This window comes from Squalius cephalus (genome assembly GCF_949319135.1).
Source record: "Squalius cephalus genome assembly, chromosome: 4".
NCBI classification, from domain to species: domain Eukaryota; kingdom Metazoa; phylum Chordata; class Actinopteri; order Cypriniformes; family Leuciscidae; genus Squalius; species Squalius cephalus.
In genome coordinates, this window is record NC_137125.1 from 23,409,034 (window position 1) to 23,427,741 (window position 18,708).

General features: G+C 37.9%; 1 protein-coding gene across 2 annotated transcripts; it reads left to right on the plus strand.

The window, feature by feature from the left end:
- The first annotated feature begins 272 nt into the window (after positions 1 to 272).
- LOC307157357 (bactericidal permeability-increasing protein-like) lies at positions 273 to 15,572 on the plus strand. 2 transcript variants are annotated; one of them, XM_079869250.1, is made up of 16 exons: positions 273 to 364; positions 1,942 to 2,051; positions 6,198 to 6,309; positions 6,530 to 6,658; positions 8,472 to 8,624; positions 8,735 to 8,798; positions 8,909 to 8,969; positions 9,359 to 9,450; positions 10,269 to 10,445; positions 10,602 to 10,661; positions 10,910 to 11,077; positions 11,325 to 11,389; positions 14,469 to 14,511; positions 14,606 to 14,669; positions 14,799 to 14,875; positions 15,007 to 15,572. In XM_079869250.1, the coding sequence occupies exons 2-16, from the start codon at positions 1,955 to 1,957 to the stop codon at positions 15,055 to 15,057; spliced, it is 1,413 nt and encodes a 470-aa protein (XP_079725376.1). In that variant the 5' UTR covers positions 273 to 364; positions 1,942 to 1,954; the 3' UTR covers positions 15,058 to 15,572. The 2 variants fall into 2 exon arrangements, with proteins under 2 accessions (XP_079725376.1, XP_079725375.1); XM_079869249.1 differs by having other exon boundaries at positions 1,945 to 2,051.
- The last annotated feature ends 3,136 nt before the right edge of the window (positions 15,573 to 18,708 follow it).

Genomic DNA, 18,708 nt, shown 5'->3' on the forward strand with positions numbered 1-18,708 from the left:
AAAACTAACCATAGACTTTTTTTTAAATCATTTTTTAACAGTTTCTACCTCGGTCTCCAGCTGCAGGGAGACATTTAAAGCTTCTCTTTAGCTGACAACATTTTTCTAAACGATTCTTGTGACAAATTTAGGAAGATGACAATTAGTTATAGAAATATGTGTGATTGATTAAATATATATATTTTTTTTCTTTTTATTGAAAGCACTAGTAATTATCCTTCAATATTGAAAGACACCCAGAACAGGAACTGAACACGCGCCACTCCCTTGTGAACGGTGTTCTTTTGAAGCAGCTTTTGAGGAAACACTCACACAGAAACACTCACTTTCCCTTTAGACACCAGGCTGTGCTATATGTTTTGAGGTACGTTCTTACTATTTCATATCAAATTTGAATAAGAAACTGTTTATTAAAAAATACTTTTCATATACAATTTTTGGTAACACTTTAGAATAACGTTCAGTTGTAAGTCATTTATAAGTGGTTGGTTAATGATGAACTAATCATTTACAAAACATTCATAAATGATTTGCAAGTGATATACATTGTATGTATGTTTTGTAAATTCTGTCACAAGTCATTTACAAGTGATTAATGAATGATTAAATAATTATTTACAAAACATCACTATGCGTTCATAAATGATTAATAAGTTATATGTTAATTATTTTATGTATGTTTTGTAGATTCAGTTAAGTCATTTACAATTGATTAATGATTAATTAATCATTTAGAAAACATGAATATGCATTTCTTAAATGTTTAATAAATTATGTTTTTTTTTTGTATGTATGTAGCAATTAGAGGATGCAGAATGTGTTGTAAATGCCTTGTACACGTACAAGTAACAGTGTTCAACACAATGATGTGTAAATGCATGAATAAATCATTTACAACACTTTCTGCATCCCCTAATCTAAAGTGTAAACTATTCATCACTTGTGAATGTGTTAAACATCATTCATAGATAACATTCAATAAGGCATAGATCTTATGCCTTATTGATTCTTGAAGTGGTAATCTACGAATGATATGTAACACATTTACAAGTGATGAATAGTTTACACTTTAGATTAGGGGATGCAGAAAGTGTTGTAAATGATTTATTCATGCGTTTACACATCATCTATAACAGGTGTTGAACACTGTAGTGTGTACTGCAGTGTAAGTGCTGACTGATGAGGTTCAAATGTCAAACTTAAAACCACAGTTAGTCACTTCAGATAAAAGCATTGATAAATATAAATGTGCTGTCTTTATTTGAAATCGCTGCTTTCTTCTCTGTTGTGCAACTCAAAAGCTGCAAGACTGTAAAAGATTCTGAGGGATGAAGGGTTTTTATACACAGATCAAACTGAAGCATCCAGAGCTCAGCATACAGATTACTGTTCACATCGCCAGAGAGTGAAGATACAGATTACTGTTGCAAAAATAAAATATACACTCTTTTAGCAATACAAAGGTCAAGGGCTCCATTTACACACATTCTAATAAATGTACACTGAAAGCAGTGTCGGTTCAAATCATCCGAAGAGGCGTTTGGATGCGGAGAATGTCAAACACATATACAGTCTAAAGACATCTAAGATTTGTTATCTGCTGCTGGAGCCACTTAGATGAATATTAAGAAGAGAATACTCTACACCAATGAGTTTAATACACAGCATGCATTAAAAAAATGTACTTCAGATTTTTTAATCATAATACAATTGATGTGATGTTTGGTTAAATTATATTTTCATCTTGACCAAAAATAAATAAATAAATAAAAACGGTGTGTTTGAGAATTAACACCAAAATTCAAACTAAATGTACACTCAGTAATTGCAATAATACATTGATGTACCAAATATGATACTTTTTTAGCTTTGCAGTGTAAATACCTGTCAAAAGTTAAAAGACAGGTTAATCTCATGAGTTATGTATTTTGTCTTACACAGCAGGAGTTGAAGGATGCAGCTGGTAATTTATTTCCTGATGATAGTAACATACACACATGCAGATTATCCTGCATTAAAAGCTCTTCTGTCAGAGAAGGGGCTCAGAGATGGTAAGTTTTCACTGCATTGATCTGAAATGATATCTAACAACATTCTTTATTGTGAGTTAGACATGATAGCTACTGTCCACCAGGGAAATGCTCAGTGGTTGTTTTCTTTAATGTAGTATACATTTATCCACTGATTCCTTTCATATATAACCCTTTCCCTCCGAAATCTATTTTTTTAGTAAAAAGAAAACTTATTTCATGTCACCAAAACAGGATGACATCCGTGAATGTTAATCATAAATGTTTCTAGGCTGGCAGTAGTAGGACATAAACACCAGCCACTGGCACATGCAGTGATAAAAGTATTGAAAACTGGGCTTAAAGGCACAATATGTAATATTTTTGGATTAATATATCCAAAAACCACTTGAACAATCTTATATATTTTGTTGACTTGTGTGCTTGCATTATCCCAAATGTTTCCAACAATGTTTAAATCCAGAGAAATCATTGTTATATAGCTCAACACGGTTAGTCTTATTGTTTGAATCTCGTTTTAATAAGAAATCAGAAACAACTATTTTGTCAAATGGCAAACATAGCATAATCAGAAATAGCTTTATTTGTAGTAACAGTAAAAACAGCATTTTCTCCACCATACGGTTTAAAATTACAGTGGGAACGGAAAGTATTCAGACCCCCTTAAAATTTTCACTCTTTTTTATATTGCTGCCATTTGCTAAAATCATTTGTTCATTTTTTTTCCTCATTATTGTACACACAGCACCCCATATTGACAGAAAAATACAGAATTGTTGACATTTTTGCACATTTATTAAAAAAGAAAAACTGAAATATCACATGGTCCTAAGTATTCAGACCCTTTGCTCAGTATTTAGTAGAAGCACCCTTTTGATCTAATACAGCCATGAGTCTTTTTGGGAAAGATGCAACAAGTTTTTCACACCTGGATTTGGGTATCCTCTGCCATTCCTCCTTGCAGATCCTCTCCAGTTCTGTCAGGTTGGATGGTAAACGTTGGTGGACAGCCATTTTCAGGTCTCTCCAGAGATGCTCAATTGGGTTTAAGTCAGGGCTCTGGCTGGGCCATTCAAGAACAGTCACAGAGTTGTTGTGAAGCCACTCCTTCGTTATTTTAGCTGTGTGCTTGGGGTCATTGTCTTGTTGGAAGGTGAACCTTCGGCCCAGTCTGAGGTCCAGAGCACTCTGGAGAAGGTTTTCGTCCAGGATATCCCTGTACTTGGCCGCATTCATCTTTCCCTTGATTGCAGCCAGTCGTCCTGTCCCTGCATCTGAAAAACACCCCCACAGCATGATGCTGCCACCACCATGCTTCACTGTTGAGACTGTATTGGACAGGTGATGAGCAGTGCCTGGTTTTCTCCACACATACCGCTTAGAATTAAGGCCAAAAAGTTCTATCTTGGTCTCATCAGACCAGAGAATCTTATTGATCACCATCTTGGAGTCCTTCAGGTGTGCTTTCATGTGTCTTGCACTGAGGAGAGGCTTCCGTCGGGCCACTCTGCCATAAAGCCCCGACTGGTGGATGGCTGCAGTGATGGTTGACTTACTACAACTTTCTCCCATCTCCCGACTGCATCTCTGGAGCTCAGCCACAGTGATCTTTGGGTTCTTCTTTACCTCTCTCTCCAAGGCTCTTCTCCCCCGATAGCTCAGTTTGGCCGGATGGCCAGCTCTAGGAAGGGTTCTGGTTTGGGTTCTGTCCCAAACGTCTTCCATTTAAGGATTATGGAGGCCACTGTGCTCTTAGGTGCCTTAAGTGCAGCAGAAATTTTTTTGTAACCTTGGCCAGATCTGTGCCTTGCCACAATTCTGTCTCTGAGCTCTTCAGGCAGTTCCTTTGACCTCATGATTCTCATTTGCTCTGACATGCACTGTGAGCTGTAAGGTCTTCTTATATAGACGGGTGTGTGGCTTTCCTAATCAAGTCCAATCAGTATAATCAAACACAGCTGGACTCAAATGAAGGTGTAGAACCATCTCAAGGATGATCAGAAGTAATGGACAGCACCTGAGTTAAATATATGAGTGTCACAGCAAAGGGTCTGAATACTTAGGACCATGTGATATTTCAGTTTTTCTTTTTTAATAAATGTGCAAAAATGTCAACAATTCTGTGTTTTTCTGTCAATATGGGGTGCTGTGTGTACAATAATGAGGAAAAAAATTAACTTAAATGATTTTAGCAAATGGCTGCAATATAACAAAGAGTGAAAAATTTAAGGGGTCTGAATACTTTCCGTACCCACTGTAATTATAACAGATAGGCATAATAAAAACTAGGGCTGTTGATTTAACGTGTTCATTTAATTAATAAGTTTAACACTTTAATTTTTCCCATAACTAATTAATGCATTTAACACACCCTCCTGCCCCAGATCAGACTTACGTAGTTCATCTTACATTTCATACAGTTTATTGGTGATGAACATGGTGACAACACACTGTGTGATCGATCCTATAGAAAACAGTTAGTTGCTCTTAACATTCAAGATATCAGGGCAAAAATGCCCCGTATGAGCTTTTATCTCATATTTATATAATATATGACACAGTTAATCAATATCATAAGAGTACTGTTTTTGTCCCAAATAGCTTGAGTGCAAATGTGATATTGATTTTATACAAGTTTAATAAATAAGAAGTTAATATTGTGTTATATCTTAGACACAATATTGTCTGCCGTGACAACATTTCATTGACAATTTTGTCAATGAAAATTTTATCTATAATGCCAGAGAACTAATGATTCAATGGCACATTCATAGAGAGCCGTTTACTTAATTCCTGAATGAATAAGCTGCTTGAACGAATCAAATGAATGAATGACTCAATGATCCACTCGTTTAGATATTTACCGCCATCTACTGGCAGTTTTAGCTTTTTATTTAAAGTATAATTTAATTAACTTGCGATTAATTAATCACCACATTGTGTAATGTGATCGCTTGACAGCCCTAAGAAAAAAAACAATGTAAAATGTCTTAGTCCTCTCTTGTGCCTTTACTGTCCTCAATCCTTCTTATATCCTTCCGTAGCTCCTCCGTGGGACTCGAGACCGGTGTGTCTCACAGGCGTCTCTCAGTAACTCACTCCACCGGCCTTGCTCCGCTCCTAGGCTCTCGGTGAAACTTACATACTGTACCTTTAAGAATACTTGATATAGCTTTTGATGCGACCATCCAGAGTTTGAATCAACCTTTTTCCAATCCCATTGTTCTCCCTTTTCCCATCACATATCATATCATCATTTTCAGAGAGGCATTTATTTTAAATAAAAGTGAAGACAATTTTTGGTAAGTGGAAAAAGTCCCCTAATGGGCATTTAATAGCATCTATCATTCCCTTGCTTAATGGGTATTTATTGAAAGAGACATGACAGAAAGTATATGTAATATAAACCCACAAATATTTCATGTTTTAATTATTTTATTTGAGTACTTAAAGGTTAACTTCAGCAATTTTCTTGATACATATATGGTAACACTTTAGTTTAGGGTCCAATTCTCACTATTAACTAGTTGCTTATTAGCATGCATATTGTTAGGGTATTGACTGTTTTTTAGTTCTTATAAAGCACATATTAATGCCTTATTCTGCATCTTATGCTACCCAATTCCTACCAAATACCTAAAATAAAGAACTACCTCACTAACTATTTGTAAGCAGTAATTAGGAGTTTATTGAGGAAAAAGTCATACCAGTAGTTAATAGTGAGAATTGGACCCTGTCTAAAGTGTGACCATATATGTATATATATATATATATATATATATATATATATATATATATATATATATATATATATATATACACACATACACAGTATATATAACTACACAGTATATATAACTACAGTTCATACTTCCATGAGTCCAGTGCATTATGGGTGTGGAAGTTTTGGCAAAAGGGCCCTTTTTAGAAAGGAGAAAAAGGCCAAAGCCCATTTTTCTGTTTTTTCTAGTCATTTAACACAGATTGTATAAATAAATAAATAAATAAATAAAAACACCTTTCTCCTGCACAGGCAGCCAAGATTTATTAAAAACTCACATTGCCAGTGGTAACCCTTTAAAATGCATGAAATCTTGTATATTTTAATCTTGATGATGCTAAAGAGGTGATATGTGCTTCTGTATCTGTTTCTGTATATGTGTTCAGTGTCTCAGATGTTGTCTGTCCAAATACAAAGCAAACTGAAGAGAACTGAAATCCCAGAGGTCCGGGGTGGGGTGGACATCAAGATTGGCACTCTATATTATGTCTTATCAAAGTCAGTTCACTAACAAACAATCACACCAAATGAACTAATTAAAATGTTCTTAAAATTTTCACAGATACTAAATGCATTCATTCAAACACAAATACAAGAAATTCAGTCAGTAGTTCTTATATTCATCACATGTAATAAACAGTTATTTAAACAAAAAAATGGCTGTGTTAATATGAATATATTCCATAAATGGTGAATCAGTGTGTTTTTGTCTTTCCAGCATGCGGGTTGTGGTGCGCAGCATGCCAGACCCGTCACTGGTGTTTGTAGAGGGAACTGGTGTATCTGTGGAAGTCAGTCAACTCACACTAGCCTTCACCGGCAACTGGGCAACACAGTTTGGCATAATGTAAGTGTACCAGTGAATCATGGGGAAGGGGACAGCAATCAAATCAGTTTCACCTGACGTGATCTTGAAAATAAATAACATTTTCTATAAACCTTACTACACAATCTCATGATATTACAGTAGTTCATCAGAAGGACCATACACACAGACATAAGTCAAATAAACCCCAACAAGGGTGTCACGATCACCGACTCCATGACCTCCCTCTCTGGCCGCCAGAGGGCGCCGTCACCCGAATACTGACTTTCCCTTACGAACTGCATCTCCCATAGTACATCATTCCTGGACTAATCACGCATCCATCTGCCATCACTGTTCACTCACGCACCTGCATCTCGTTTCCATACACACCTAAAAACCACGCTCACATTACAACCAGTGCGAAGTCTTGTTTTGCTGTTTTGAACATTTCTGAGCGTTTCTCCCGTGTTTCTGCCTACCTGTGTTTGACCCCATCTGATCTGATCTTCTCGTTATCTGCTGCCTGCCTATTGACCCTCTGACTTGTGTCTGGACTCTGTTTTGCTTGCTGCCTGCCTCTGAACCCTTGCCTGGATTATTATTATTATTATAATAAACCTATTGCAAATGGACCTGACTGATTTTGATTATTCATTACAAAGGGTGATCAAGAACCTGACATAAAGTGGTAATAACCGTTGGTTTATTTATAGCCCACTTATTTCACAGCTATTTGACTTATAAGTAAAGAATTGGGCAAGAACTACTGATTTGAGTAGAAAAAATTGACTAGTTCACTTGTAATAAACTTATAGCTTCCACAAAGAAAAACAGTTCCCACACTCTAGCAAACAGCTTTTATCCAAGACGAACAAACTCGTGGCACTGGTCCAGGTGTTTCTTCAAGTTACTTATGCTATTTCTCGATGTCACACACAGATTGCACTTGACTATTACTTTCTTGTCCTTTTCTCTGACAAACTGAAAATAATGGGAGTATGTCCATCTCACAAATGTAGAATCCGTCACTGCCGTCATCTCAACCATCGCATTCCAGCAACAGGAAATAGACACTACTGTAATGCAGTTCGTTGTTATGGGAAGAAGGAGGCGGGAACCGGCAAACATTTAAAGACTTTAATGACATAAACAACAAAACAAAACTAAAAGACAGCAGCCCCTCACGGACGACTGCTGTCACATAATAAAACATAAAAAACCACAACATAAGTCCAGGCCTGTCCTCTCTCTCTCTTCACTGTCGTCGCTCCTCCTTTATGCTTCCGCTCCTCCATGAGAGATACGAGACCGGTGTGTCGCGCAGATGTCGCTTATCAGTAATCACGCCACCGGCCTTCATGCCGCTCTCTCACGGCCCTCGTCCTCGTCCTGCTCGCCACAACTACTTTACCCGCAGAAAAGCACATCCAAGTTGGTCCAGATTTTGTTGAGGGACAAATGGCCCCTGAAAGCCCAGAATCTATGTCTAATTCGTATGAATTCATACGACCTCACTCGTACGAATTTGTTCGATTTTTGCTAAATCGTACATATTTTACGAGTTGCCCAATTCTTATGAATTTGTACGAATTACCTACTCTGACCCCACCTCTAAACCTAACCCTCACTGGGGTTTAGACAAATCGTATGAATTCGTACGTGTGAGGTGAATCGAATCAGCCACATTTTACTCACTCGTACGAATTGGTCGAGAGATAGCGTTGGAAAGATCCCTTGAGATAGCTGGCAAGCATTATATCAAAGTAAAATGTTTTAAATAAGACATTTGTAATGTAAAGAAATTGATTGTATAAGATATGCCATATGATTGTCTTTTGTTCTATGATTGCAGCCATGATGGCGGCTCATTTGATCTGGCTGTGTACAATGTCCACATCTACACCCTCCTGCAGTTAGCGGATGATGCTGGCCGTCTCTCCATCACCACTGTTCAGTGTAGTGCTAATGTAGGAGGTGTGAATTTTCAGTTCCATGGAGGAGCTAGGTAAGTATTAACAAAGCATAAAAGACTGATGATACCTGAAGATACACACAACAAGTGTGAATGTCTCTTATGACTACCACTAATGGAGCATTTCTATTCTATCTATTCAGCAGCTTTATTTTCAAGCTATTTGCACGTGCTTTCAGTGGAAAAAAAGACGAGATACGTGAGAAGGTTTGTCATTTTTTCAAAACAAATTAGCCAACACTATTATCTGCTGCTGGTGATATTTCTCATTATGTCTCAATCATTGTTATTATTATTATTATTTTTTTTTTTTTTAGATTTGCCCGGCAGTTCAAAAAGCAATAATTGGATTAGAGGAAACTCTACAGGAAATACCTGGTACTGACACAAACATGTCTGAAAATGATATATTATATACAGATCACATAAATTTATAGTTAAAAGAAGACATATTATGCAGTAAGAAAAAAATTCTTAGGACCAATAATATTTTTCTTTTTGCATTGTGGCATTATTTTCCATAATAAATGTGATTAATTTTCATTTAAAAATCACTAAAATGACCTAATTTTCTTGCATTTGCTGTGAACATTTTTGTGAGATTCACCCTACTGTGGGTTATTTCAGCCGTATTATTGAGCTATTGCTACTTAATGACATGTTGTTGGCGTGATTGTAAATACAAAATCCTTGGAAAGCTACAGCACGCATTACATTCCTCTTCGTTAGATGACTACAGTAATCACGCTCAAATTAATTCTTTCTAGTTAACATACCTGTGGGTCCATATATATCTCTGAGCATCCCTCTCACATCCTCCCCGGCTGTGACGCATCAAAGCTTTGATTTAGATATTAAGGTAAGGATTTTTATTTCAGCATTTATAATAATGATTAAAGCCAGGCATACACTGTGTGATTTCAGCATTTATTTTGTTAAATACCAACTCTCACTGTACAAGTAAATCGCATTAGATGTAAAGCCAAAGCTCACAATCTATACGGTCCGATCGTGGAGCTGAGACTTAAAATATCCATTTTGTGTCGCAATGGTTTAACTTCTGTTTTCAGGCAGGCGCAGTGAAGGGAAAAGGCACTGAGTTTAGGGGCAATCGGTTCGTAGCTCTGCTTCAACTGTGCGATACCCTCACAAGAGGAGACCAAAGGTTCTAACATCAGTAATTAACCCGAGCATCTGATTGCCGGTCGGGAGAGGTTAATCGCCTCTCATTTCCCGCTGTACACTGCACGACAAAGCTGAAATTCGTCCGGACTCAAAAAAAGAGTCATACAACTCAGGAATCGGCTCAGATTCAGACCAAAATTGCACAGTGTTTGCCCAGCTTAACATTTTATTACCATAAATTAAATGCATACAGTTACAACAGGGGTGTCCAATCCTGCTCATGGAGGGCCACTTTCCAGCTGATCAAGGTCTGCAGAATCACTAGAGACTTCCAGGCATGAGTGTTGAGCTAAACTCTCCAGGAGCAGGATTGGCTTCTCTGAGCTGTCCAACCATCCCTGAGCCCCAACTATTATTAGGTGTCTCTTTCTGAATATATTTAGAATTCGAATAGATTTCTCGATTTGTAAACAGTGTTATGGATTTTATTTATTTGCTTTGGAATTTTTACCGTAACATGCCAATGACGTTTGGTTGTTGTTCCTGTGACAGGTTGAGTTTTACAGCCGCAGTTCTCCGTCTGAACCGCCTTTCTCTCCAAGCGTGTTTGACGTGCCGTATGCAGAAAACTACACGCTTTCAATGGCTGCCTCTGAGTTCTTAGTGAATTCAGCAGCGTATGCATTCCTCAGCTCTGGGGCTCTTCAAATCAACATCAGAGATGACATGGTGAGGAAGTACAAAAAATAAATACTATTACCATATCTAATGTATGAAACTATACAGTATCTCAACTCATTATAGACTTACAAGGAATCATGCCCTCTTATAGATTTAAAATATAGATTCAGCTATTAAGTCACTCATTCTTCTCATTTAATGTAGATACCAAAGAGTTCTCCAATCCATCTGAACACCAGTCAGTTTGGTGCCTTCGTTCCACAGGTCAGTGTATGTACAGGTCGTGACTTTGTAAGGGAAAAAAAATCATTTATAAAATATCTTATGATTAATGTCAACCAGTAAATAACTAGAGAATGACTACGTTTGCATATACTGATGTAACACCAGTCACAAATCTCAAGTGTATTTACATGTCTAAAATGTGTCTGTTCCATGTTCTATAGTTTTCAAGTAAAATCAAGTTGTTATCAAGATGAATAATGTGCTCTGTTTACAAATTATTTGTTCAGCTACGCACATTGTATCCCAACATGGAGATGCAGGTGCTGTTATACGCCAGCGAGACGCCACTATTCTCCTTCAGTTCAGGGGTGATAGACATTCATGTGCCGGCTGCAGCAAAGTTCTCCGCTGTTAAACCTGATGGTACGCTGGTGCCTCTCTTCAGACTGGATTTGGTGAGTACACAAATTATGCACGAAAACATAGTATAAAAAAAGTGAAGAGGAACTCACACTTTAACAGTAAATATCAAAATTGCACAAAACATGTTACATGTTGGCAAGACCTTCTATAAGCTGTAAAGTCGAAACTACAAACAGTGATACAGAACCATGTGTTCACCAAATTTATCAATTAATCAAAAAGGAAACAGCAATTCAGCTTAGAATTAACTTCAGTGTTCTTCTCTCACTCCACCTGCAGGACGGCAGCTTCAGTGGAAGTGCTCGGATTGACAAAAACCTGACTGGAGCTTTACAAATGAAAAAGTGAGTTTCATTGATATTTGTCCAGTTAAAGACGCAGTCAAATGAGCTCCATTTTTAAAATGAAAACAATTGTTTTAATTTCAATCGTGCATTGCAGTTTTTGGTAACGCTTTAGATTACAGCCCGAAAAGTATTGTGTAAGTAAAACAAATTTACAGCTTACCTTTCTGTAATTATAACGCATCTAAAAGTACGTAAGTGTAGGTATAAGGGAACAATATGTAAAGTTTGGGGAATAAAGGGGTAACAACCTGGAAAATTAACATTATTTCTACTGTAATTATTTTAGAACTAAGGGGCACTTATTCTTCTGTTATGATACAACAACCTTACATTTGGGAGCAATTTATTAAGAACATACTGCGTAGCTTTTTGTTACAATAGTGTACTAATACGTAAAGGCTTTTTAAAATTACGGGGTACATAGTGCATTTATACAGTAATTATTTTTGATCGCAAAAGTGCACTGATTAAGTTTTGGCTTCTGTGTTTCAAGGCAAGTAAAACTAAACCTATTTCAACTTTTGCTTAAATACTAGGTAAATATACTCTTGTTTTATGTAGTTACAGGATAAGTGTGACATTGCTGTAAATTAAAATGGTGCTTGTTACCCTCTTGTTCCATGTAGTTACAGGGTAAGTACAATAAAAACACGTACAGTACTTTCTGGTCTGTAATCTAAAGCGTTACCCAGTTTGTTTGTTTTTTGTTTTTTTATTAAGTTCCCTGAGGTCCACTTATAATGTTACTAGTATCAAACACACTTATATTTTAGAAATAATTGGCCATTTTCTACACTATTTTTTCATTCTATCTATCTATCTTTTGATTTTTTTCTCTCTCTCTGTCTCTCTCTCTGTATGTGTATATATATATATATATATATATATATATATATATATATATATATATATATATATATATATATATACAGGAGCAGGATATATCACATTTCAGCAAACATTTTAGTATATATTCTCAAGGGACAATACTATAGAAATGAAACTTGGATATATTTTAGAGTAGTCAATGTGCAATGTATAGCAGTATATATTTACTGTCCTCTGAAAATAACTCAACATACAGCCATTATTGTCAAAATAGCTGGCAAGAAAAGTGAGTACACCCCAAGTGATAATAGCTGTACGTCGTTTAACCATGCAATGCCACATCATCATTTTCATGTTTTTGTCTGCTTGACAGGACCATACAAATGTGTGTATCTTGTATTAGAGCAGTTAAAATTTGTGCTTTGAGCACAATTCTCTCATACTGACCACTGGATGTTCAACATGGCACCTCATGACAAAGAACTTTCTAAGAATTTGAGAATTAGAATAGTTGCTCTCCACAAAGTTGAAAGAAGATTGGTAACACCCTGAAGCTGAGTTACAGAACAGGCCAGGGTCATACAGAGGTTTTCCAAGATGGGTTCCACTTGGAACAGGCCTCGCGAGGGTCAATCTAAGAAGTTGAGTCCTCGTGCTGTGCGTCAGGTGCAGAAGCTGGCTCCAAAAAACAGATGCATGATCATGCCAGCATTGCTTTAGAGGTTGCAGAAGCGGAAGGTCAGCTTGTCAGTGCTCAGACCACACACCGCACACTGCAACAAGTCGGTTTGCATGGCCGTCGTCCCAGAAGGAAGCCTCTTCTGAAGCTGGCTCACAAGAAAGCCCACAAACAGTTTGCTGAAAGCAACCTGTCCAAGACCATGAATTACTGGAACCATGTCCTGTGGTCTGATGAGACTAAGATAAACTTGTTTGGCTCAGATGGTGTCCAGCATGTGTGGCGACGCCCTGGTGAGGAGTACCAAGAACATTGTGTCTTGCCTACAGTTGAGCGTGGTGGTGGTAGTGTAACAGATTGGAAGTCTGTTAATTTTAAATAAATCTAGATTCCCTGCCACACCAACACAGCGAGAAAGACACAAGAAATATATCAAAATAGTATTTTATTATTTTAAAAGTTAAGTTTAAAAGGACATCAAAATCACAATCTCCTCCTCAAAATCCAGGGGAGACAATAAAACCAGGTATTGTCCAATATTCTGTCCCAGGGTGAAACAATAATCAAGTCCAGTCCAGCCTGGAGTTAGCTCTGTGTTTCCCCTGTCACCAGCACAGAATGTCTGCTTCAGCGGGACCTCGAGTAGCCTATTCCAATCCAAAAATCCAGGACCAGGAATTCCGTGGCGCCGCTCTGCTTCTGTCAGTGGAGAGATCGTAAAATCAATGGATAGCCTGCTCGTAGCCCGGCAACTTTAAACAGTCTCGGGTGACTAGAGTGACAACTTTCCTTTCCTATACTTCATGTGGGCTCATCAACAATACCGTCGTGTCTGCTGCTCTGCCGTCGGCCCCTAGATCTGGCACCTTCGCAGAAATGAACAACAATTAAGAATGACTCCTTTAGCTCAAATGCTAAAAACACACACGCGCATCAGTGTGGGAGAAAAGGACCACTTCCCTTGAGTCGGAGTTTTGTGAGCATTGACACTGCAGAGTCTGGGATTCGGCTCCACCAGGGCACAGGAGATCCAGTCAGCAACAACACAGATATGTTATACAAGTTTCATTTCTATAGTATTGTCCCTTGAGAAGATATACTAAAATGTTTGCTGAAATGTGAGGGGTGTACTCACTTTCATGAGATACTGTATATCTATATAACGCCATCAGTGCTGAGAATGATGCAGTATATTTTAACATGGTAACTGGATAACCCTTATTGCTATTTTTTTCTCTAGATTAGAATGCTAGACATTTTAAATTTAAATTCAGCATGATTACTATTACAGCTGCCATGATTAAATAATCTGTGTTGATCAGCAGTCTTGCACTGGTGCATTCATCTCTATTACATAATAAAGTACAAAATGGGTCGATGAGCTTTGACAGCTTGCTTTCAGCAAAAGCTCAAACTTACACTATGGTTTTGTAGCAAAATTACCTCTTATATGTCAACATTTTATTTCTTAATGCATGAATACTTTAAGTAAGCCCAAGATATCTACCAAAAAAAAGTGTACGTTTTCTGAAACTCTGCATCATCTTTTGCCCTGAATGCTGCATCAAGTTTAACGCTGACTCTCGGATCATCTGAGATTGGTGATTTTAAGGTGAGACCAGACAGTGATGATTCATGTCAAAAATTCACTTTAGTAGATCAGCATTATGAGATGTTTTATCTTTGTCTAATCATTCAATGTACAGACTGACACACTCGAGCAAATGTCAGTGATGGCAGTGAAGATGTTTGTACTTCCAAAAATAAATGGTATGATATTGCATTTATTACAAACTTGCAACCAAAAAAGCAACTTCTGAAAACTATAGACTTTGCAAAACTGTTTTTTAGAAAGTCTGGTAACTGATAATTAACGCCTTTTTCCACTTTGCATTTTAGCGGCCCTGAAGACTGGTTTTCCCTTACCCACACTGAAAGGCTTTAGATTGATCAATTCTCAATTGCTTATAAAAAATGTGAGTACTATTCAATGTTAAACTATTGAATGTTTGTATTCTGAAATGTACGGGGTTTGGATTTCTTTTGATATTGCAAAATGGTTGGAAAACACAGTGATACAGTCTGAATTTGTTTGTGACTTTTTCAGGGCTTTGTGGCCATTTTTACTGATGTCCAGGACTCCCTGACGGGCATCTGAGCTCCACCCATGACCTGCACAAAATAACAAATAACTGTAGAACTGCAGAATTGTTTTCAGTGTAAGAATTATATAATCATTACTTGAAATGTCCATATATACAAGTTGATCAAATATGCCAATGTTATTTTTCTACTTAATATTATGTACAAACATTTTTGCCACCCATCCATGCAAAATACTCTACAGGCTATTTTCTACAGTTTACAATGGAAAAAGAAATAAAAAAAAATACATAGTTACTTCATTGGAGTTAATTTGCATAAATAATCTGGCTTGCATGGAAGGCTGGCATGATGTATTTTAGCTATGAGTTTGCGTGAAAGCTTATTAAAAATATATATAATCATAAGCAATCCAACATTTCATGTTATTTCACTACACCATTCAAGATTTTGAAGCCTTTTGGATATGACCAAGGCGCTATATATAGATAGTTTGTATATCAGTCTCATAATGATATATATACTGTGTTTGTGTGTAGTACTCCTGAAAAGAAGTATATAAAGTTATAGAAAGAACAACGCTAATGTGTATTTCCCATGAGTGAAGCACATCACGGGTGCGCCCCCTAACAAAGCGTGAGATGACGTCAGCACGCAGGTAGGCTTACCTTTAAGGTGAGTCAGCGAAAGTGGCCCTCCAAAAGCAGAGTTGGACACCTCTGTTTTAACAAGAGCCTGGAAGAGAGTGTTGGCGTGTTGGACAGGCCAAAGGGCAGTCCTTGGTATTCAAAGTGCCTTGTAAAGTAATTCTAGTCATTTTGACCATCCACATCCATTCAACCTCACACTCTCTCTCAGAAACTCTGCACTCTAAAGACTGCCAACAAATTCAAACATGCAAAATGATCCATATAAAAGATTTTGAATAAAATCTGTGTATATAGATTGCACTGACAATGGCTTCAAAAAGGGCACTCATTCATCAGTAGATCAATGTTACACATGGTTATTCATGTCTCACCGGTTTGTAGTGCATCAATAACCTTCTGATGGTGGTGTTGCGAATCACACAGTCCTGCCAGTTCCTTTCTACTAAAAGTGTCCTCAAATGTCATCTCTCTGAAAAAGAACAAGCCACACAACTCTTCATAGAGTTCCTTCACAACCTCACAGCTGACTCAAGTTCTGATGATAACACCTGTCAAACATTCATTATCCCCAGTGGAATATCCGTCTGATACCGTATCTACACCGTTCACATCAGAAATGTTTTGCATAAGACATAATATACATATCTAATGTCTACAGTGGATAGTTGCTGGACCTCATGCTGTAGAGCAGTCATTCCCAAAGCCGCCACAAGTGGGTCGAGGGAGATTTTGTATGGGTCGCCAAGTCGAGCACTATTTTTCAGTGTGCTATAAACGCGTTCTCATCCTAGGGCGTCATATACTGACGCTTTTGACATTTCGTCCACATGCAACGCACATGGCACCCTTTAGCGTCAATATGAGACGCACAGGTTATGGGTAGGTTTAGGTCTGGGGTAGGGGTAGGGTTAGACCGCTAGGAGGCGCCTTCTGGCCCATATCTATCTGCGTCTCATATTGACGCTAAAGGGTGCCATGTGCGTTGCATGTGGACGAAATGTCAAAAGCGTCAGTATATGACGCCTTGGGACTTTGTCTCATTAAGTATAAATTGTGTACACTGTAATGGTGAGAATATGAAAACAATGAGATGCCCTGTCAACTCTTCCTTTCTCATTTCACCTCTGCATTTTACTTACTGTCAACAACTGGTAAATAAAAAAAAAATGTGCTGTGTCAAATATCTGTATCTCTTTTAAATAGTTAAGTGGAAGCTTAACTGACCTTAAAAATGGTCATACATATTTTGTTAATACATAAATTCTCTTCGTGATATATGAACTATATGGGCCTAATGTTTATTGGGTCACAAGGATTTATCGACTTTAAAATGTGGGTCCCCAGAAAAAAAGTTTGGGAAACACTGCTGTAGAGTATATAAATGTAAAGTAAATAAGAATAGGAGACTTATAAGCCTTATTGGTTGCTCCATGCCTAGACCCCGGAGTGGATCCTAGATCCAAGTTATAAAACCTCACAAATGTATGCAGTGAGGACCAGCCTGCCACATCACAAATGTCATGAAGGGAGACACCCAACAATAAAGCTTTTGAAGCAGCCGTACTCCTGGTAGAATGGGCCCGGACAGCCATAGGTGAAGGCTGACCAGCTGCTTCATAAGTAAGTGTGATAGCCTCAACCACCCACTTGCTCATTCTCTGCTTAGATGCAGTGTACCCTTTTCTAGGTGACCCGAAACAGAGAAAGAGTGGATCTGACTTTCGCCACAGGACAGCTCTGTGGACATAAGCATCCAAAGCCATAACAGGGCATAGCAGATTAAGTTTTCCCTGATCTGATGATAAGAAAGGTGGAAGACAGAAGGCCTGCAGCATAATGGGACCTGCAACATTAGTTGGGACCTTAGGGACATAACCCGGCCTATTAGGTGGGAATTCTAGGCATGGAGCAACCAATAAGGCTTATAAGTCTCCTATTCTTTTGATAGAAGAAATAGCAAGGAGAAAGTTTTTAATGTAAGGAACTTTTTTTGAAACCTCTTCAATAGGCTCGAAGGGAGCCAAAGCCAGGACTTCAAGCACAAAGGCCAAATCCCAAGCCAATGCTCTAGTGCGCAGTGAAGGCCTCAGCCTCAGAGTGCCATGAAGAAAACAAGAAATTAAATACATAGGCTATTAATTCTGATTTCTTACAATTAAAGTAGGGCTGAACGATTAATCGCAACAAAACCGCAAGCGGTTATCTTATGCGCAGCTTGTCAGTGGAGTGCGGCTGATCGGTAGTAAATACTGCCCCATTTGAACGCCAGAGGGCGCTCTCACGCAAACCCGCTAAATATGCCCCACCGCAGAAGTACAATAATGCGCATCATTCCAGGAAATCCCTATCGCTGTAGCTGAATAAACAGAAGATTGAAACGCTTTGATTAAACATGACTTATAAATACACAACTGCCTTATTCTGTGTAAGAAGCACATCATCTCACAGAAGGAGGAGCTCAGCTGTCGTTATGAAGTGAGTTTGGAGTAAATGCATGGTATTAAATGTTGTCTGTTCTTGGATGAGGTTCATAAATGCTTCTCATGTTTTGGAAAGATGCTTGACGCGTGTTGTTTTTTCAAATGCACGTTATAAGTGACTCAAACTCACAGTGCTTTAAAGGGGTGGTAAAATGCCCTTTTCACAAGATGTAAAATATATCTATGATGTCCCCAGAGTGTGTGTGCGAAGTTTTAGCGCAAAATACCCCACAGATATTTTTATATAGCAAGTTAAAGTTGTCACTTTTTGAGGGTTTGCAAAAACGCACCGTTTTGTGCCTGGCCCTTTAAATGCAAATGAGCTGCTGCAGAGGGCGGGGTGTCTGTTAGCAGCTGCTGTTACCTCACGCAGACACACTAAAATGACAGAAACTGTTCTGCCTTTAATGTTAAACGGAGTCAGATAAGGATGGAGAGACTCAAGAAGAAGTGACAACACGTAGAATGCAACAGGACGTCTCTGAATGGTTAGTTGATGAATTTATGTTGCTGATGTGGAGTTAACTATCTTCAATTAGGATATTCTGTCATGATAAATCTATAAATTGCTCATAT